General features: G+C 37.7%; 4 protein-coding genes across 7 annotated transcripts; 2 read left to right on the forward strand and 2 right to left on the reverse strand.

Moving 5' to 3' along the window:
* The first annotated feature begins 443 nt into the window (after window positions 1-443).
* On the forward strand, window positions 444-5,438 carry PDZ-GEF (PDZ domain-containing guanine nucleotide exchange factor). Its single transcript, XM_074094295.1, has 2 exons — window positions 444-727; window positions 1,270-5,438. Exon 2 carries the CDS (start codon window positions 1,308-1,310, stop codon window positions 4,839-4,841), a length of 3,534 nt encoding a protein of 1,177 aa, XP_073950396.1. The 5' UTR covers window positions 444-727; window positions 1,270-1,307; the 3' UTR covers window positions 4,842-5,438.
* Dph5 (diphthine methyl ester synthase) lies at window positions 5,373-10,386 on the reverse strand. 3 transcript variants are annotated; one of them, XM_074094304.1, is made up of 6 exons: window positions 10,157-10,386; window positions 9,814-9,994; window positions 9,538-9,720; window positions 7,828-7,999; window positions 6,210-6,341; window positions 5,373-5,750 (listed from the first exon to the last, which is right to left on the reverse strand). In XM_074094304.1, exons 2-6 carry the CDS (start codon window positions 9,946-9,948, stop codon window positions 5,569-5,571), a joined length of 804 nt encoding a protein of 267 aa, XP_073950405.1. In that variant the 5' UTR covers window positions 9,949-9,994; window positions 10,157-10,386; the 3' UTR covers window positions 5,373-5,568. The 3 variants fall into 3 exon arrangements, with proteins under 3 accessions (XP_073950405.1, XP_073950407.1, XP_073950406.1); XM_074094306.1 differs by having other exon boundaries at window positions 9,814-10,005; XM_074094305.1 differs by having other exon boundaries at window positions 10,138-10,386.
* A 635-nt stretch (window positions 10,387-11,021) lies between these two features.
* Window positions 11,022-20,186, forward strand: sav (scaffold protein salvador). 2 transcript variants are annotated; one of them, XM_074094302.1, is made up of 10 exons: window positions 11,033-11,281; window positions 11,405-11,573; window positions 11,878-11,956; window positions 12,077-12,184; window positions 12,907-13,039; window positions 13,513-13,623; window positions 15,415-15,592; window positions 17,320-17,456; window positions 18,532-18,664; window positions 19,541-20,186. In XM_074094302.1, the coding sequence occupies exons 1-10, from the start codon at window positions 11,197-11,199 to the stop codon at window positions 19,608-19,610; spliced, it is 1,203 nt and encodes a 400-aa protein (XP_073950403.1). In that variant the 5' UTR covers window positions 11,033-11,196; the 3' UTR covers window positions 19,611-20,186. The 2 variants fall into 2 exon arrangements, with proteins under 2 accessions (XP_073950404.1, XP_073950403.1); XM_074094303.1 differs by lacking the exon at window positions 12,077-12,184 and having other exon boundaries at window positions 11,022-11,281.
* On the reverse strand, window positions 19,783-20,890 carry LOC141432629 (uncharacterized). Its single transcript, XM_074094307.1, has 2 exons — window positions 20,408-20,890; window positions 19,783-20,330 (listed from the first exon to the last, which is right to left on the reverse strand). The coding sequence occupies exons 1-2, from the start codon at window positions 20,619-20,621 to the stop codon at window positions 20,179-20,181; spliced, it is 366 nt and encodes a 121-aa protein (XP_073950408.1). The 5' UTR covers window positions 20,622-20,890; the 3' UTR covers window positions 19,783-20,178.
* Window positions 20,891-21,202: the final 312 nt, after the last annotated feature.

The following is a 21,202-nucleotide window of genomic DNA, read 5'->3' on the forward strand; positions in this document are numbered from 1 at the left end:
TCAGAGCGTCATAATTGAAATAGTGCTGTTTCATTTTTCATATCGACTGTCATCTGTTGTAAGAAAGAGATCAATCGACGTCGTTTTTTTTTTATTTGTATTATAAAGTTTTAAAATCATTTAATTAGACCTAAATCACGTATATTTTTATTCTTATTATTTTGTCCTTTAACTTAATATTATTAAAATAAAAAACAAAATAAACAGATTTATACTTTACGACACGAATACATTTTACCACTTTACTTAATTTTCGTTAATAGTACTTTCTTAAAAGTGAACTTCATAATTATATGAACTAATATAAACTGGTTATAATTCAAAAGTAAGTAATTTAAGCCAAAATATTTTTATAATGACTTTTTTATTATATAGGGCAGTATAGGCAGTGAGTATAGGGCACATTACGTAACTTTCTCATACCATAGACTAATTTAGTTGTCGTCAAACCCGTCATTGATGTTATTCCGCTTTGTGGACATTGGATTTGACTACGAAAGTAGCTTTCTATTTGTGAGGAATATCCAGTGAACAAATACAAAAAAACATTTAGCATATAATTTAATGAAATACTGTTAAACAGATCATCCTGGTGCACAGTGCAGTGCGTGCAATTTGGGAGTTTAAAATAGTCTCCTTGGGTGGTGGTGAAAACTAATCAGTTAGAAAGCAACATGGAAGCACTGACAGTTCCGCCATGAATGCAAAATAAATAGAAATTGTGAAGGTACCGAATATGTTTATAACTTTAATGTTTATATGAGCATGTATCTGTTGTTTAAGAATGAATATATAAACAATCAACATTGGTTACATCAGTTTTACTGGGTGTAAGCGTGATGCATACCATAGATGAATGAGTGCAGAGTAGGTGCGTTAAAATCCAATGATAGTTTTTTGCGATCATGAACATTAGAACTTATTTCTAGTGTTTAATTTGATATGCATTCTTATTCAATCTTGATATCATGTCATGCATAATGCATGGTAAGATGTGAATGACGTTTTTTTGGTCAGTAAAGTTGGTTGATACACTGAGCTATTTATAGTGGATACTGGGCAAGTAATTTTATTCCTTTATTAGTATATTTTTTTTACCTTTAGATGTTTATTAAAGTACTTTCATTCCACTGTTTTATATTTTTTTTTATGTGAAATTAATTTGAAATCAGTATTAGTAAAACATCCATAGTACTTGTCATGTTGAGAGTAGCAGTAGATAATACTTTGGAATATGAATTTGGAATAATTTATTTAATTTTGTTTCAGAGGCTGGACGTCAGTGGAAACGGGCTAGAAACTTCACAATGTTGAGAGGTGGGCGTGGAGGCCGTCACAGTCCAGAGCTGTATCCCCACACACTGAAGTGCTCCAATGCGAGCGACACTAGCTCTGCATACAGTGGAAGTGACACAATGACTTCGGTTCACAGCTCACTTGATATGGACATGGAGGTTGACTTATCCGGTCTCCTCGAGTCTATTGTGGATTCTGATGAAGAAGAAGACTTAGAGGAGAGCATGGACAGCCTCACTGTCCGTGATGCTGTTCGAGAATGTCTTGAAAAGGATCCCAGTGAAAGGTCTGATGAAGATATTGAAATTCTCTTGGAATTTACACAACATTTGAAAGCATTTACAAATATGACATTAACTGTTCGCCGGGCATTATGTGCTGTTATGGTTTTTGCTGTGGTGGAAAAGGCTGGAACAATTGTTATGAATGATGGAGAGGAACATGATTCATGGTCAGTCCTCATTAATGGTCATGTAGAAATTGAACATCAAAATGGTGAAATAGAGCATTTAAATGTTGGAGATAGTTTTGGCATGGCAGAAGCCACTTTGGAAAAATTGTATCACAGAGGAGTAATGACCACGCGATGTGATGACTGTCAGTTTGTCTGCATCACACAAACAGATTATTATCGTATTTTACATCAAGGTGAAGAAAACATAAGAAGGCATGAGGTTGATGGGGTTGTTGTGCTAGTTACAGAATACAGAGGAGCTGCTGGAGAATCAGGGCATCAACAAGGACATGTAGTCATCAGAGGGACTCCTGAACACCTAATGCTACAGCTAATTGAGGATAATTCACGTGACTCAACATATGTAGAAGATTTCCTGTTGACTCATAGAACATTCATTGAAAGTCCCTTAGTTGTGGCCAAACAACTACTTGCCTGGTTCTGTGAGTCCTCTGTCCGTGACAAAGTTACTAGGGTTGTTCTTCTTTGGGTGAACAACCATTTTACTGACTTTGAAACAGATCCAACTATGATGGAATTTTTGGAAAGTTTTGAAGCTGCTTTAGAACGAGAGAAAATGGAAAGCCAATTAAGACTATTGAATATTGCATGTTCTGCTAAGGCAAGGACTAGAAGCGTCACACTGTCGCGACCTTCGCGAGATGATCCTTTGAACTTCAGTATTGTAGGTGGATATGAAAGAGGCTATGGAATATTTATTCTCAAAGTTGAAAAGCATTCAAAAGCTGAAGAAGTTGGGCTCAAAAGAGGTGATCAGGTAATTGAAGTAAATGGACAGTCCTTTAGGCATGTGAGTAATGCAAAAGCAATGGAAATAATCATGGGATCTACCCATTTAAGCATCACAGTAAAAAGTAATTTATTATCATTTAAGCAAATGCTTATCACCCCTGATAATCCCCCCAGACACAGGGGTTGCCCTAACATCAGATGGCAAACAGATCCAAGGGCTCGATTATCCACTGCAGAGTTACTTAGTGATGATCCCATTACCTTAACACCTGTATTTCCATCACCAACAAAGAAGCCGCAACAGTTAAGCATAAAGAAAGAGCCACAAAAAGGATTTATGACTCTTGGGCCCAAGAGAAGATTGCACAAGGCTTTAATGAAAATGATTCTACCTAAAAATACAATAACAGATGGTTTACACTCAGATGACAGCATTCTCTCTAATTCTGAATCTCTGAGTAAGGCCAACAGCACTACATCATTCTATAATTCACACAGTAACCCAGATTTAATATCAATTTGCTATGATGACTATCAGTCATCCGATTACCCTGAGCATGTGCTGAAGGTTTACAAAGCTGACCAAACATGCAAATATTTGTTAGTCAATAAGGAAACCACAGCCAGAGAAGTGGTAATGCTAACTTTACAAGAGTTTGGCATCACTGATCCCAGTTCAAATTTCTCTCTATGCGAAGTATCTGTTGCCCAAGGTGGCATCATTAAGCAGCATAGATTGCCTGATCAGCTTCAAAATCTTGCAGAACGCATTGGCCTTAGCTCAAGATACTATCTGAAAACAAATGGAATACATGAAACTTTAGTACCTGATGAAATGGCACCAGAGCTCTTGAGAGAAAGTGTTGTGCACTTTCTCCAACTTAATGCAGTGGAAGTTGCTGTCCAGCTAACGCTGCAAGATTTTTGCATTTTTCGGCAAATTGAAAGCACTGAATATGTAGATGATCTGTTTGAATTGAAAAGTAGATATGGAATACCTATGTTGGCACAGTTTGCTGAACTTGTTAACAAGGAAATGTTTTGGGTAGTTACTGAGGTAGTTAATGAACAGAATCATATGCGGCGATCGAAAATTGTTAAGCAATTTATCAAAGTGGCACGACATTGTAAAGAGTGCAAGAATTTTAACTCCATGTTTGCGATTATATCAGGATTGGGTCATGGGGCAGTTTCCAGATTAAGAATGACATGGGAAAAACTGCCTACAAAGTATTTAAAACTATTTACAGATCTACAAATGCTTATGGACCCATCAAGGAATATGTCCAAATATAGACAATTGGTAACTTCAGAACAAGGCAGGTCTCCAGTTATCCCATTTTATCCTGTGGTTAAAAAAGATCTTACTTTTATTCACCTTGGCAATGACACAAAGGTGGAGGGCATGGTTAATTTTGAGAAGTTGAGAATGATTTCAAAAGAAGTCAGAACCCTCACAAACATGTGTAGCTCGCCATACGACCTTCTCACATTGTTGGAGTTGGGAAAACAGCCACCTTCTAATGCAATGGTGGCATTGAATCAGCTCACAACTGGAGTTCAACAAGGCCAAGTGACAGTTAAGCGGAGGAAAAAGTCTTCAAATGTTCCCAATCCTAAAAAGATGTTTGAAGAAGCACAAATGGTTCGCCGCGTCAAAGCCTACCTGAATCGTATGCACGTGGAAACTGACGAGGAACGTCTTCACGCTTTGTCTCTGGAGTGCGAAGGAGCCGGGCCGGCACCGGCGCTGCCTCGTCGCCGGCACCCGTCGCCCTCCCTCTCCACGACCAGCAGCGCGTCATCAGCCAGCGAGAGTAAAAAGAGTTTCGCAGGAAATAAATTCGGAGCCGCCTCACCCCAGGCGGTGAGGAAACTTTTGGCTCTGTCGGAGCCAGCCAAGACCAGGCCGCACCAGCCTCGTCCGCCGGTGTCGGGCCCCTCACCCTGTTCGCACCGACGCGACGGACCGGCGCCGGGCATGTGCTGCCCGCGCACGGCGCACGAGCGCTCGCACTCAGACACACCCACGCCGCTGCCGGTAGACCTGTCGGCGGAGAGCAGCAGCGTGACGTCGCTGGTGAACCTGCCACTGCGCAAGACAGGCTCCGCTACGTCGAGCGACAGCGGGCACGGCTCGTGCACGGCGGCGGGCTGCGGCGCACGGCCGGTGCCGCCACCGCGCATGCCACCGGCGCCCTTCACACTGGCGGCGCACGTGGCGCGCCTGGAGCGGCTGAGCCGCGCGCACTCGCATGAAGGCGTCACGAGACAGTTCGACTACTATAACGACGTGCCCGACGACGACGACGACGATCAGCAAGTCTCCGCCGTTTGAAAATTTAAATACTCTAAATCAATGTCTATTTATATAGTTCACTATTTTGTAATCTCACTCGACTCGACGAATAGTAAGCACGACTTATATAAATTTGTCTTATATTATTTAAATATTGTATGTACCCCTGACGACTAAGTCTAAAGACTGTGTAATTATAATTTAATGAATGTCCTAGTGTTATATAGTATACAATTCCATATTATAAATATAAGCCATGCCTCTTTAACTATTAATTATAAATGTGACCCACCATTTTCCAGTTTTATTATCTAGAGAGATATTTCATTGATAGGTGAATCGTTATGTATCCACCTTTGCTATCTCTACATTCCGTTAATTGTATATTCGTAATTATTATCATTCTCACTATTTATAATTGTGAAACTTAGACCAAATAATAATTAATGTACCTTTTTAACATGTATGATTCAGAATGATTTAAGTAATTTAGTTATTGTATTTTGTGGTAGCTTTGAGGACCAATAATGAGTTTGATTAATGTTATTTCATAGTAGCAAGCAGCTCGAATTCTGTTTATATCTCGGTTTTATTCATATAATTGTAAATAACAAAATATATTAATTACCTTCTTCACTATAATGTTTCTTATATTATATCATATAACATGGTAATTCATACATATCACTGAAACAACATATTGAATGAAATCACAAAACTCTTGCCATTTTCACAATATGGGCTTATTATTATTTAATAGGAAACATTATCTGAACTGTGCGAGATAATCAAGCTCTACAGGATGCAGATTGGGGGCTGGAATGACGAGGCTGTGCAGTGGTGGCCCGAGGTCAAGTTGCTCCATTTCCTCCAAAGACTTAACAGCTATTTTTTGATCTGGATTTCCAACTCTTGACAAACCCACCGCTATGCTCTGTTTACTTAATTCTGAAATCAAAGTAGAATATCAAAGTTTATTATATTATTAAAATATCATTATAATCATTACCTAAGTAAAATTTATTTCATGACACTTATATAATTGATTTATTAGAATCACTGAATCCAGATTAGTTTTACCACTACTCTACATTGTGATGAAAAGGTGTGACAGGAATGAAAGTAGTAGATATGGCAAATTTGCCATACTTTACGGAGTTCAGTACAGTTAGAGAAGTTATTCATGTTTCAACATCTCTATGCACTACAACATATTTTAAATTATTTCCTCTTTTAAAGAAGTAATAATATTATAGGTACCTATATAAATAGTTCAATCGTTACAAAATAAAACCATTGAAAACAATAGAGTGACAACAATTAAACATGATTAAGTACCTAATCTAATGGCATTGTTTACATGTACCACACCAACCATTGTGAGTAAATTATACAGCATTATTTTACCTGTGTCAGATTTGTTTTCTATTATTTGAACCAATTGTGATGCTGCTTCTTTGACACTCATAAACTTTGGATCCATATATTGACGGATTTTTTTAGTCAATGACTCCTCAGTTGGTTCCTTCACTTTAATATCTGAAAATACATCATTTTTAAGTATGCTCCGCCTCCGAGTCAAGCATCTCTTCACTAATTGGGCCTTGAACAATTTGAACTTCATATCATGCTGCCCTGCTAACACTATACGAGGGGCGTTCAATAAAAAGTGAGAATGAGTATTATATTATGTTTAAACAACTTTTATTAAAAGTCATTTTATTTTTCGACATATTCACCTTTTAGCATTAACTGACGGTTAAATGTGATGCCGTCTCCGTCTATTCAAACAAAACAAATAGAGACGGCATCACATTTAATCGTTAGTTAACACTATAATCAATGGATGGTGAAACAGCCCCTTAGTATATCTTAAAAAAAAGTCGTCTTGAGTACTTAAAAAATCTTGTACCTACTGCAGGGACTACCGCGTCGTCGTCTTCAAATTTCTGGCCTCTCAGGTATTGTTTCAATCTCGGAAATAGGTAGAAATCACTGGGGGCGAGATCTGGTGAATACGGAGGATGCTTAAGGATATCGAACCCAGCATCACGAATTGCAGCCATTGCAACGGCGGACTTGTGTGCCGGGGCGTTGCCCTGGCCTGGTGGAACAGCACAACTTTCGAGGCCTCGCCGTTTTTCGTGGATCTCATTGCGCAATGTTGCTATTTGTTTAGCATATAAAGTGCTCGTAATAGTGGCTCCATGCTCAAGATACTCAATCATTACTACCCCTTTACCATCCCAAAAAACAGAGCCCATGACCTTCCCGGCAGATGGGCCCACCTTGAATTTCTTCAGAGTTGGAGATGATGGCCTTTTCCATGTCATAGACTGCAGTTTCGTTTCAGGGTCGTAATGATGGAGCCATGTTTCGTCCATTGTTATAAATCGCGCCAAAAAAAGCTCCCGGTCTTGCTGTATCAGGTCCGAAGCTTCTTGACAAATCTCGACTCGTAGTTTGTTTTTGCGTGTCAGTAAGCATTCTTGGTACCCAACGAACGCGCAGATACCTTTTTCATACCCCAGCGTTCATGTAAAATATTACGCACGCTCCTCGTTGAAATCTTTCATTTTCAGCAATAAAACGAACCATGACACGACGATCCGCCAAAACTAAGTTTTCGACTTATTTCACAATTTCTACAGTTACTGCTGTAGTAGGGCGCCCGGAGCGGGGGTCGTCCATGGTCGATGTTCTTCCACGTCTAAATTCGGCGCACCAACGTGCGACTGCCGAATACGGAGGAGCATTAGACCATAAAAACGGCGCGCAGTTCAATTTTCTCCATTTTCGCTAACGTACTCATTGCGTACTCAATAGCATTGCAAAGAAATTACCGTATTTTTTTTTTAAACAAAAATTTCCTAATATTGAAAGAGTGCATCTCATTCTCACTTTATATTGAACGCCCCTCGAACAATAGGAGAGTATGAGGGACGGTATGACACAAACTTCAAACATCGGGTGGCCCCTGAGGATCCTTAAACTCTAGTATCTAAATCCCTGAGTAAATCCTTACCCAAAAGACAAAGTGTGTGTAAGTTTCTAGAGTAATTTGCTTCTATTTTCTCATAGAAGCTGTCAGGTTTCCAATTGTCAGTCCAGTAAGGGATTGAAACTGTTTCACCAAAGTTATACAGTTGCAGCCCACAGCAACCAACCGCATTCATTATAGATGCATTATGAACAATCTAGAATGAAAATAGAAATAATAATTTGCAATTTCTATGTTCAGATTACTTCTGTTTGCAGAAAAAAATACTAAAATGGCATTACAAGTAATTGAATATGCAAACTTAAATATAGATGCACAGAAAAATAAGACCAGCACTGGGAATCGAACCCAGGTCCTCGGTATTCCGTACCGCGTGCTATACCGCTACACCACTGCTGGTCAACGGTACAGACACGAATTTCCCCTATGCATCTCATATCTCAGCTTGTTTGTTTCTTATTTAGCCACTTAAGCAGTGACGCTAGCGACATCTATACCGTAGCCCTCATCGAGAAACTTTCGGCACTCCATTGGAACCAACCGCTCACCCGGACAAGAGATGTCGTTACTAAGCAATTAAATTAAGATTGGTTTTTGGATTTTTTTTGTATTTTTTATTTCAATTCCAAATTTTTACTTTCTCGGTCATCCCGTAAAACCTAAACTGAAAATACAAACTGAAATATAGATGCACAGAAAAACCAGAAAAATAAGACCAGCACTAGGAATCGAACCTAGGTCCTCGGTATTCCGTACCGCATGCTATACCGCTACACCACTGCTGGTCAACAGTACAGACACGAATTTCCCCTATGCACCTCGTATGATCTCAGCTTGTTTGTTTCTTATTTAGCCACTTAAGCAGTAATGCTAGCGACATCTATACCGTAGCCCTCATCGAGAAACTTTCGGCATTCCAAATGACGAAAATTTCCTTTTCACCACATACCTACATGCTGGCAATATAAATAAGTTAATTTCAGAATTTTTGTGTTTAATATAAATTTATTATATGTATAACAACTACTATGTGAAACAACTCCTAAAATTAATATTTATTTGACTAATATAAAAAATATTACTTATCCTACTTATATTAAAATAATCAGAGCAGAATTCTCATGGAAAAAATCAAACATAAATAGAGTTGGAAAAAGGTTGAAACATTGAATTTTATCAACTATTGATGTTATATATATTTACGAAGCATATCTTTATTTATTTACTAACAAAAATAGTCCTCATATTCACATTTAAGCAAAAAATTTATAATACAATATACTGTAAGTAAACAAAATTTGCTTAACAGCAATAAATAAAGAGTAACATTTAAATAAAAGAACATCAAAACATAATTTTAAAAACTACTTAACTTTACTTAGTATTGCATTATTAAGAGGTTAATGTTAAAACTCAGTAAGTAATTTATATTAATAGAAGGAGATAAAACTTATTGATAGCTGTTGATAAAGTTTTAACATTTCAACACTATTGAAGCTTGATTTAAGCCATGAGAATTTTGCTCTCTGATTAAATCAAAGATCAGAGTTTGGATGTTTGTAACTTCATCATGCAGAACAGCTCAATAAATTTGGATGTAATTTGGCACACAAATAGTTTATATATTATAACAGGATACTTTTTAAGCAAGGTTTTCTGCAGAAGTTATCAATCAATACATTCTTAAAAGTCGAAATCGCGAGCAGTAGCTAGTATATCTACAAAGAAGTTTACCTGTGTCTCAACATGCAACTCTTTAGCACGCAGGAGCATGTCAGTATGAGTAGTAGCTCCTAATGGATCTCCAACCACTAGCAAGGCTATATGTTTGTCCTTGGCTTCTTTTAATAATTCATCAATATTACTTTCACATAGTTCACGGTCTGCTAGTATCAGTGGCCGCTCATAAAATTTCTCCTAAAAACAGTAAAAATGTTTCTTTTAAAAGTATATCATTTCTAAGTTGAATAAGACAAACTTTTATGAAAAAGAAGGTAAGGAAATATTTACCAATTCCTCTTTTCCAACTGTTAATATTGAAGTGTAGGATTCCAGTAGTACTTTATCACATTTTTTTACAATCTCCAATCCTCGGACAGTTATGTCTTTAACATCGCCTAAACCCAAACCCACAAGGTAGAACATTTTGGTTAAGTTTACGCAAGAACTTTTGCCCCTGAACAAAGAAAACCTGTAAAGAAACTTAATAAAGTTATGAAAATTTTAAGTTTTGTTTCTTAGCCAATTTTAAAACACGTAACAAATGAAATAAATGTATAGTAAAATAATCTAAGAAATGCCTAAAAGCATTGTACTAAAAATAACAACACTGACCGAGTTCAGTTAATTTTACCTTGTTCAGTCAACTAAAGTAAAGACAGGTTAGATTGGAATAGAAGAATCGCTTGCCATGCCCGCGATATCTTCGAAATCGAAGCTTGATTGGCTGCTGCGCTGACGTATATTCGCGTAAATGAATTGAATATTGTATTGTGTGATGGATAACTTCCGGTTTGATTTAAATTAAACTCAAGCAGTGGTATTGGTATCACTCGACTCGTCAGAAGAGAAGAATCGATATTTTTGTGCAAAGGTGCTGCCACATGCAATCGCTCGTTTGCTTGCAGCGATAAATCTGGTCACGTGACCCCATTTCAAATGTGATTTTGAATTTCCCGCGATTCAAAAAGTAGCGTCAAGTCGCCGCGTCGAGCAGCAGCGGCAAGGCGGCTGCTTGCAGAAATGATCTTGATCTTGGAAGCTGATTTCTTAATCTCATTTAGTAGCAGTCACAGAGTACATTATTATATGGAAAAAGTCGTGGCAGTCAGTGGTACAAATAAACCGTTTGTCCCACTAGTCCCATTGAGTAGTCCCATCATGGGACAAGTGGCACTAATATTTTAATCCCAAAAGTCCCATTACCGTTATCACAGTGTAATAGGAATAGGAGTGAATGAAAAAAAAATAACAGCGTTTTTGTCGAAATTGAAGTTTTTTTTTTCAGTGATAAAGCTCAACCTTTTCAGCTATTTTTCAGCTTCACGAGGCCAGTTTTGACGCTGAAAACGAGCATCGAGCGATTTTCATTTGGCCGTGCCTACAGCTTACATTGGTATAATTAGGATATACGGTATTTAATGTAAACCTTACGTTGGTACACCTCACTGCAATTCAGTTTTGTGCAAGCAAAGGTTTTATGATAAAATAAAATAATCATCTGTCATAGTTAACAATGTTAGTTTATCTGTATTTTGTTAATTTTGATTTTCTGTTTATGTTCACTTCACTCGCTTCCCTCACATAACTTTATGAAATGAAATGAAAGTCTGTGATATAACTGTGAGTTTGATGATTTTATGATTTGGACAAGTGTTAGGCTATATTCACAGAATGATATCGAGAAAGGGGCAAAAAGCTGTAAACGAAGGCGTAGTTGGAAAATATATAAAGAAAGATACACCGCCGGATTTACCTAGTAAGTTTTGAATTATTCCTTTCTTTGTAAATTATTTTTTGTTCTTACTTATTAGCTTGACTGTAATTGAGTATGTGAATGATATAGCAATACGTCTAACAATTTTGAATTCTTTAATTTTAGTAACCAATGTGTGGACGACGGGTCAAAACAGACGTCCTCGCAGCCAGCCTTTCGGCGCGAGCGATGTGGTGCCCAGTAGCCACGAAAACAAATTCGGAAAAGCCCAGACTATGAGTGGCCATGCCGGCAAGTACACGCCTAGCGAGTCAGTGCCAAATTTAGCCCACAGGTAAGGAATTACAATTGAGAGTGGTCTTATTACCTACCAACAATGAGTACCTATTCTTTTGTAATTGTACATTGTAATGTGTCATACTCATTACAGGTGCATGTGAACATGTTGATTCTGTGGATTTTTTATTTTATTTAAGAAACCTTGTCTATTCCTGAAAGATATCCTGTCCTTTTAGCATGAAAGACAACACACTCACAAACATGCATTTATATTATTATTAGAAAGTAGGATTTTGGGTTAAGGGCTCTGTACCCATGACTGAATGTTCTCACTAATGTAAAATATATTTTTTTTCTAGATTTGCCAGTTTATCTACCAGTAACTCTGCAAGCTCTTCCAGTAATTTCAATTCCCAGTGCTTCCTAGATTCTAATTTGGTAAATATCATTAAAAACAAATTGTTTTTTACCATAAACACATAATTATAACAGTCATTTGTGTTTGTTCATTGATAGGCCCACAACATGGTCCAATACTAATACTTGTGTTTTTTATAGGCTTCCCATTCCACACTTAATGAAATAGATGACTCATTCAGTAGACAAACCAGTCATAGATTTTACAGACAACAACAGGAGGATCCCATATACCAAAATCAACAACAGGTAATAGCTGTAATATTCATTCATCTTAATTCTTTGGTATTGGGTAAAAAACCCTATTGCATGTCATTCTGAATATCACTATTGTAGCAAATTAGCACAAATTGCAGCAGTACTGGAAGTGTAAGTTTGATATTTAACTTTCTTTATTGTGTTGTCAATTTCATCCTTAATAGATACCACACAAAATAAAACAGGAGCTAGTTGAGTTACATCACTAAAAAATCAAAAGTACCTATTCAGTTAAAATTTATTTTACTGATAAAACTCGTGGCCCATATTTTATTTTGAATGAAAGCAGTTTTTCATGTTTTCTAATGATTTGATTCAGTGAATCTCTGAGAATAATATGAATTATAAGCCTTTAATTTATAGGTGTAAAGTACCATTTTACTATGTCAATTACTTGCTAGAGAAGTATAATTTTATTGAAAAATGATGTGAAACAGCCTACCATATTTTTTTAAATTAAGTTGGAATTGAATAAAGAGGCCTTTATCCAGCAGTGGGTGGATGTGGACTGATTTGATTGATTGATTCATTGACTATGACTACTATGTAGCAGTGTGGTAAGAGAAAGCCTGAGATCTCGGGCTTGAACCCCAGTCAGGGCAGATATTTGTATGAAAAATATGAAAGTATGCATGTATCTATTTAAGTTAATTTATCCATAGCCTTAGTACCTATAACACAAGCTTTTAATAACTCATTTGACTACCCCTAAGGTCCAACAGCAAAAGCAACAGCAGTATGGCTCTCGTGAATCCAGTATTCCTCGACTATCTTCAAACCTGAGCTTGACTCCTCGTCTGCACCCTCCGTCCCCACACTCTGTCCGCCTCCACACATGTACTGATTGTAAGTATGAGACTTATATACTTTACAAATCTAACTGAATTTCTGAAAATAAACAAATTACTGTTTGCCTATCTTTAAGTTTTCCTTTCCTGTTTAGGTTAGCTTGAAAAGATCCCTTTTAGGGATAATTTCGCCTTTGTACTCTTTTGTTTTGTTGTTGTCTTTTTGTATTATTTTTGTGGTTTATGTACAATAAAATATTTACATACATACATAAATACCAATACACTTCTTTTTCTAGGTGGCACAAATGGTGGCCAAGCCATTCCTATATTCATGCACTGATCTAATGTTAAATAGGACCTTTTTACATGAGAATAGCTGGGGAACAAAGTTAGTATATCTGTGGTATAGGTAAAACACAAAGAAAGGAATACCCCATATGTACAGAATATACAGAACTTTAATGATAAAGAGAAACAAACAATGCGTTTATTTGCACACACTAATCTAATGATTCACTGTCATTCCAGCATACACAGTGGGCAGTCAATCGTCACCTATTTACTCCAATTACGTGAACACGTCAGTACTTCCTTATAACAACAAAGGCCATGGGAGCAATATCATTGCTACTACACAAGGTACCTATAACAGTTTTTATAAATTAATAGAAGGAAAAATACAGAACCCTTAAAAAATATCATATTACTAGCTGTTGCCGTATACTTATACCGGGACTGTCCGCGTATAATTCGTTTATCAGTATCCCTAAGTCCTTCCCCGGGACTCAATTGACACGCGGGCGCAGTATAGATTGAGAAGTACATACACATTTTTGAAATGTAATTGCATATATACATTCTGAAAAATACGCATAAGTGCCTCGACTCGAGCCGACGACCCTCTGCTTGAGAACCCATAGGTCTAACAACTAGGCTACAACAAATTCAAATTGTTAGTGTCTAATAGCCTTTATACCAGTATACGTCTTGGCGCCCCGCGACATATGCAACGACTTTAGTAGATAAAGGCTTTCAAAACAGATTTTGCATACGAAGATAACTGTATAGCCATACGCGGGTCGAACAGTTGCCAATTTATAACTGTGCGGCCCAAAGTGGCCTCACTTTATCCATAGTAAAAAAGGACAAGTAGGCTCACTACGAACCAAAGTACATCGCGGCTTAAATGTGCGCGCGCCGGTACGCACGCACCCGCCGCACGCGCACTGATAATTTAAGGAGGATTAAGTTTTCTTTAGTCAAGGCTGCGATGCCGTCGGTGCCGTACGATTCGATTTGATAATCACCTTTTACGTTCGCGTACTCGTACTTACGTATTTTTTATATTAGGGATCGTTGTAAATTAGTAGTATATAAGTGTAGTGTAATAGTTTCGTGCAAGGACACACAAAAAATATAGTTATGTATACAGTCGCCATCACCTTTCCGGCGAATTTATAAATAATATTTTTAAATTTAGTATAAAAATAATAATATAACGGCATAGAATCTGTCCTGTTTCTCTAGTCACAGACATAAGACAATTTTAAGTTAACTTTCGTACTAAAATTATTTGCCGGTAGGTAATTAATCTAAAATGGTTGCGCGCGTAGCGGGCGCAGCTCGTGGGGCAGACATACCTACCTAATTCTTGTTAATGCAGGTCATTCTCAATGGTTCGCGGAACACATGATAGAGGATTTAATATAAATGGATATAGATAAAATATTGTATGCAACTGTACGTAATTAGGCCTTAAAACACCCATGTAACCCTATTATGAAACTCGGCTAAGCTAGCGGAAACTCTTAACCGCAAAAAATGCTAATTCATAATATTATAGATTTATAATATTTTTTCATTATTATTCATCAGTTTTCTGGTTTTCTGTTAAACGGCACTGTCGTGGTACGGTGGTATCAGTACGTCACTTTCAATTTCAGGCAACCGACAGTAAGGGTATAGAGTAGCACTGCTCAAGGTCATTGACGTATGTGATCGTCCTAAACGATTGTTATAATGAGGGCTATCGCGTATGAATTCGCCGCTAGAGGCGCTAGTGTAGCGTGAGGTCTTCGAAATGTCAAAGCGGGTTTATTTATAATTAGAATAATTTTGTGAATATTTTGCATTACCTGAAGTTAATAATGGAAATTATGCGTTACGGGGCAATGAGTGTCTGTGTTTTGAGACAGTTTTGTCTTTCGGAAACTTTTGTCCTCCCTTTTTTTCCGAACAAAACGGGACTACGCAACACTGTTGCTCGATATTTTTATGGTACGGTTTTAACGTGTATTAAATATGATTTTAATCTTAACTTTGTTTGCACGCCCGTAATAACAGAGTTTGAAAGCCACGCTTAAAAATCTCACGCAACAGTGGCGCCATCTAGAAAGACAAAAAACGATAGCCCTCATTGTCATTGGCAAGGTTCCGAGGAGTGCGAGCTGCCGCTGCCGCCGGGCTGGTCGGCGGACCGCACGCTGCGCGGGCGCCGCTACTACATGGACCACAACACGCAGACCACGCACTGGACGCACCCGCTCGAGAGCGTGCCGCGCCCCTGGCAGAAGGTCTCCACGCCGCACCACGGCGTTTACTACTTCAAGTATGTTCACTCACTCTTTGTCGGTCCCCTCCCCAGTCCCCACCCTAAGGCCTAAGGCTGCGTTACAACCAGAGATGCGCGAGGCATGTTTTTCAGTAACCAATAGGTATAGGAACGCTTCATTTACCTCGCCTCGCTCCGCTCAACTGTTTCCACCAGAGATGTGGCTGTGCGAGAATGTGTAAATTAAGCGCTTCTATTGGTTCAGGAAATAGTACATTGTGTCTTAAGGGCGGTAAGTAAGGAATTACGAACGAGAGTCGACTTCGGGCTTTAATGAGTCGATGTTCGTAACTCTAGTACCGCCTGTGCGACATGCAATGTTTTTGCATCACATTTACGATTAAAATTGTATATTTGTAAAATAAGAACTAATATTTTTTCAAAAATTGCCGATACCGCTGTCTACGCCCTTGGAAGCGCCAGCTGCGCGCCGCCCTCCCGCAGGCCAGCACGAGCAGCACGCCATGCAGTTAACAAACTCATTTACCGACCACGAGTTTCATGACGAGCACAAGGTCGAGGGTTTTATTTGGGGGGTTGCAACCAGGTAGCCTGCATGTTACGACACTGTTTACGAGCAAGTGTGTGGAAAAACACACCTTGCAACACATCCTCGCACATGTCTGGTGGAAACGCAGCCTAACTCATTGCTCCTCTATCCACTCAAAGGTTGACTGGTAGCGATCCCTTACTCAAAGGAATAAGTCCACCCTTGTACTAGTATCTCAAAGTTTTGTTTCTTTTCTTTTGTACAACCAATCCACCTCTGCTGTTGAGGCTTTAGTGTCCTAGGAATCGGTGCAGTCATGTAGCGGTGACGAATGTTGTCTATCTAAAAAATGTGGTGTTATTTACCGCTATCTACGTTAGTTTACTGACAACGGTCTAGTGACGTCGTATCATATTATGGCCGCTATTTTTGCCGCGAAATTCATCGCGCCGCGGCCTAATTTAAATTCGCGAGAATCTTGTGCACCAGAGTTGTAGAAGGAATTTTATATTTTTCTTCACACTTGCTCGTAAACAGTGTCGAAACATGCAGGCTACTTTGGTTGCAACCCCCCAAATAAAACCCTCGACCTTAATGTGCTTATCATGAAACCCGTGGTCGGTAAATGAGTCATTGCCCGTACTATTTTTTGTCATGAAGCCCAAGGTCGGTATAAATGAGTGTGATACTGCATGGCGCTGCCAAGAGCGTAGTCAGCGGTATCGGCAATTTTTGAAAAATATTAGTTTTTCTTTTACAAATATACAATTTTACTCGCAAATGTGCTGAAAAACATTGTATGTCGCACGGGCGGTACTAGAGTTACGAACATCGACTCATTAAAGCCCTCATTCTTCGACTTCGGGCTTCTAATAGACTCTCGTTTGTAATTCCTTGTTTACCGCCGGCGCCGTTAAGACACAATGTACTAAAGCGTTTAGGTTAGGATTCATTGCTAGAAGAGAAAGGCACAGTGAGATTTGCTGAGCGGGCTTAAGCAGCGTTTCTGCCAATAATGTGCGGGGAATGTGTTTTTTATTAACCAATAGAAACACACCCTCGCACATTATTGGTGGAAACGCTGCTTAACCTTACTACTAAACTTTTTTTTTATTATGAGAGGGAGGTAAAGCAAAGTAGTAGTAAACCTCGTACTAAACGCTCGGCTGGCTTGTGTGTACCCATTTATTTACCAGTGCATAGTGATTGATGGTAACCTACCTTTTTTTTTCAGTGAAATAACTCATCAAAGAACCTACGCCCATCCATGCTTAGTTGGTGGATGTTACATAGTAAGCCCATATGTTCCAACTTTGGTACCACCTTACTTATTGGAGGAAATTCCTCATTGGCTGATTGTTTACTCAAAAGGTACATACTTATGTTTTTGAGGGAATATTGTATTTTTGTAAGATATGTTACGCGAAACGCCCCTCCATATTTTAGGAGTGTAATGCAAACGCGTGCTTGGTCGCTGTCGGTACCATCAGTCACGTACACTAAAACATCTTATAAGCATGAGTATTACTGGTACCATTGCACATTGATAATTATTAATGGAGGGGCACGTCTTCCTGAGTGAACAAACAGATATTGTAATTCTGGTAATACGGTATTTGACGATTATTATATCCTACTTCCTACTAATATTATAAATGCGTAAGTTTGTGAGTGAGTGAGTGAGTATGTTTGTTACTCATACACGCTGAAACGGCTCGACGGATTTGGATGAAATGTGGTATGTAGATAGCTGGACACCTGGAATAGAACATAGGCTACTTTTCATTTCTATATTCCCTCGAGATAGGGATAAAATCTCGAAGCAACAACCGCTGGGCTTAGAGTCATGAAATTTGACATGATTGTTTTTAATGTAACATCAATGAAAACCACTATTTAAGTTTCGGGAATTCCCGCAGGAATTTTTAACAATCCCAAAATTTCAATTCAGCTACTGGATCTAATGATTTACGTGTGCGAAGCCGCGGGTAAACACTAGTGTTTTATAAATTAAAACTTCACAATGTCTGTTATTGAATAGAGAATGACAAATGACAAAGTTATAAAGGTTAGAAATTCAAGATTAGACAGAGAAAGACAAACTTGCATGTGACGTCACACGCAAGTAGCGCCATAGCAAAAGCGTTTGAGAAAGAGACAGGTATATATATTTCCAAAACATCACTATATATCCAATTTTCAACAGAGTAAAGTTTTTTTTTCGTTAAGTACTGTCTGTATATCTATATTTTCATAATAATATATCAGACACGGCAAATTATAAGTTGTCAAATTTCGTATTGATTACTACTTAACTGCTCAAATTGCATGAATGTAATTATTTACAAATTTCTTATGTAAATAATTATATTACATTCATGAAATGTGATAGTTTATATGTAAATGCAGCAAGCGACAGGCTGATGGTCAAGTTTTTTTTTTTCAGCTGACCCAGAGATGGACCACAAGTTACATTGGAACATGTTCAGGCTGAGTGAACTTGACTGCTATTCTGACATGCTCACACGCTTATACAAGCAAGAGCTGCAACTCATTGTTATGAAATATGAACAATATAGGTAAGTAATGCAAATGTTTTGAGCGCCAACTTTAGCAAAATATAGGTAGTGTCACGAGATTTGAAGTGAATGATTACACACACAGCTACAACGAGTTGTGTAAAAACAGCAGGATTTTGACATTTACTCAGTCATTCATTTGTTGTCCTTTTGTGCAATTAGTTCTTTTTGTAGCTGTGTGTGTAATTGTTCACTTCAACTCTCGTGGCACTATCTATCTATACCTACAAGACTGAATTTAGTAAAAATAATAGTAACACTAATAGTCTGCGCAAAAAAAAACTTTCAGTTTACATGATACATATCATGAAGAAACCAAAATCTTTACTTGTAAAGCCTTATTATTATTATTATTATTATATTATTTAATTTATGACGGTGCTTGGAAGCAGTCTACACTTCCACTAAAATAAATAAATATAAATAAATATCATTCCACTGAACATAGATAATAGTTAGTGTTTAGTTTTGTAACTAAGGGACCCCATACATCCCTGTATTATTATTATTTTTATTTAATTGTATACTGTAGTTTTTAAGTATTTTATTTGTAATTATTTTATGTTGAAAAAATGACTTTCTGTCAAGTTTCTTGCGGCGCATTCTTCTTGGCAATGATGGTCTTTCCGAAATCGCTGGTAGTTTAAAACAATGACGTAAAAGTGCCCATTGCGGCCTATTTACTGAATAAATGATTTGAAATTGAATTACACTGGACCTGGACCATGTCCTGGCAATCAAAATGTTATGCTTCTGAGTACAATGTGGGAGTGGGGTGGGAGTTAAAGTTTTTTTTGCAATTTTTGGATTCAACTGAAACTAGTATTGGCTATCAAAACCAAAACCTCCATGGCTAACTACACGCTGTTTTTCCAGATCGGCACTACTACAAGAAATAGAGAGAAGACGGCATGCTATTGCATACCATGCACACTCAAACTGTTGAGAGTTTATAAACTTGTATATTTTATAATCATTCTGCCTTATTGAGCTGTGATCTAAAATGAAGTATGTATTTTTATTAACATTATGCCAGCATCCAGCTGGTTATTGTGAGATTTGTGAGATCTAAACTCCTATCTTTAAGACTCATATTTTGTGCCTTAAGAATAAAACTATTTAAAATAAAAACTATTTATTTACAGCTTTTTTTTTTGGTCTTGGACATAACAAACTTCCAAATACTAGTAAATTGTAGGCTTCATTTTCAGAAAATAATAATTATAAAGGTGTTACTGGATTTCTCTAACCTTTCTTAAACAGGAAATCTTATAGGAATCGTAAAGACAGCATAAAAAGAAGAAAAACAAACGGCAGAACATAGAATCTCCTCCTTTTTTGAAGTTGGGTAAAAATACAATAGACAATGTGTTCATGGATCTGTGCTAAAGCATATAATAATAATAACTTTTATTGCCATGCTAATGAAATGTTAAGACTTATTAAGTTCTTGTTTTGACGTCTCTTAATAATTGTAACTAATATGAAATAGTATTTACAAAATAAATGTTTGATTAATTTTCTTCAACAAGCTCTGATTCTGACATTTCAGATTTCTGCCTCAGCTCCTCTCCATCTACTATTTCATACTCATCCACTTTGGTAAATCCTGATATTCTGTAAACCTTTGCATTCTTTATTCCGAGCGTGTTCGCAAAAGCTCGAGCTGGAAAAAAAGACATTAATACACCTGTAATGAAAAATCACAGAAAATGTAGGCACATATATATTGCCTATTCATACCTGGAGGCATGTCGTGTTCTTCGTCCGACTTTATACCATAATAATGAGCCCAATCAGCTTTTCCTTTAACAACATTGTACATTACTATACCAATTGCATTCCAGGCAAATATGCCATACGCTATACTAAGGCGACGCTTCCATAATACAGCTTGATCGACGGGAATAGGCTTGGTTCTTTTGCGGATAATCCTATGCCACCATCGATAGATCATTTCGTTATAGCAAATTATAATCTATAGAACTGTGTGGAGGTTATATAATAAAAATAAAGTAACAATAAATATAAACTTTGAAAAGGTAATATTATACTATTGGAATTTACATAACTTTCTTGTTTTATTGAAAAATGTTGATATTCTTATTATATACTGTACAGCTACATGAGAACAAACATTCTAGTCCGGTTGGAATATTTTGACTCCATACAATTCATTTTCAATTTGATTTGATGACACATGACACATCGGGTGACATTTTACCGCTACAGACAGACACGAATAATATCCACCTGCAGGGCTACTACGAAACTCGAAGGTCGTGTCGTGCGGTCCCTCTCGCTCTCGTATTAAATAGTATAAGTGTCAGAGGGACCGCACGACACGAACTTCCAGTTTCGTTGTAGCCCATTCTATGGGCGCTTGCTTGCACCCGGGTGACACTCTTTCCCGGCCCGGATAGTACCATCATGGAAATACCGACCGTGTTTTTCGTGTACATGCACATAGAAGCTCTTGTCATTTTCTATGGGCGTTAACACAAAAAACAGGTCCGGTATTTACATATCGGTGTTTCC

The sequence above is a fragment of the Choristoneura fumiferana genome, chromosome 11 (assembly GCF_025370935.1).
Source record: "Choristoneura fumiferana chromosome 11, NRCan_CFum_1, whole genome shotgun sequence".
NCBI classification, from domain to species: domain Eukaryota; kingdom Metazoa; phylum Arthropoda; class Insecta; order Lepidoptera; family Tortricidae; genus Choristoneura; species Choristoneura fumiferana.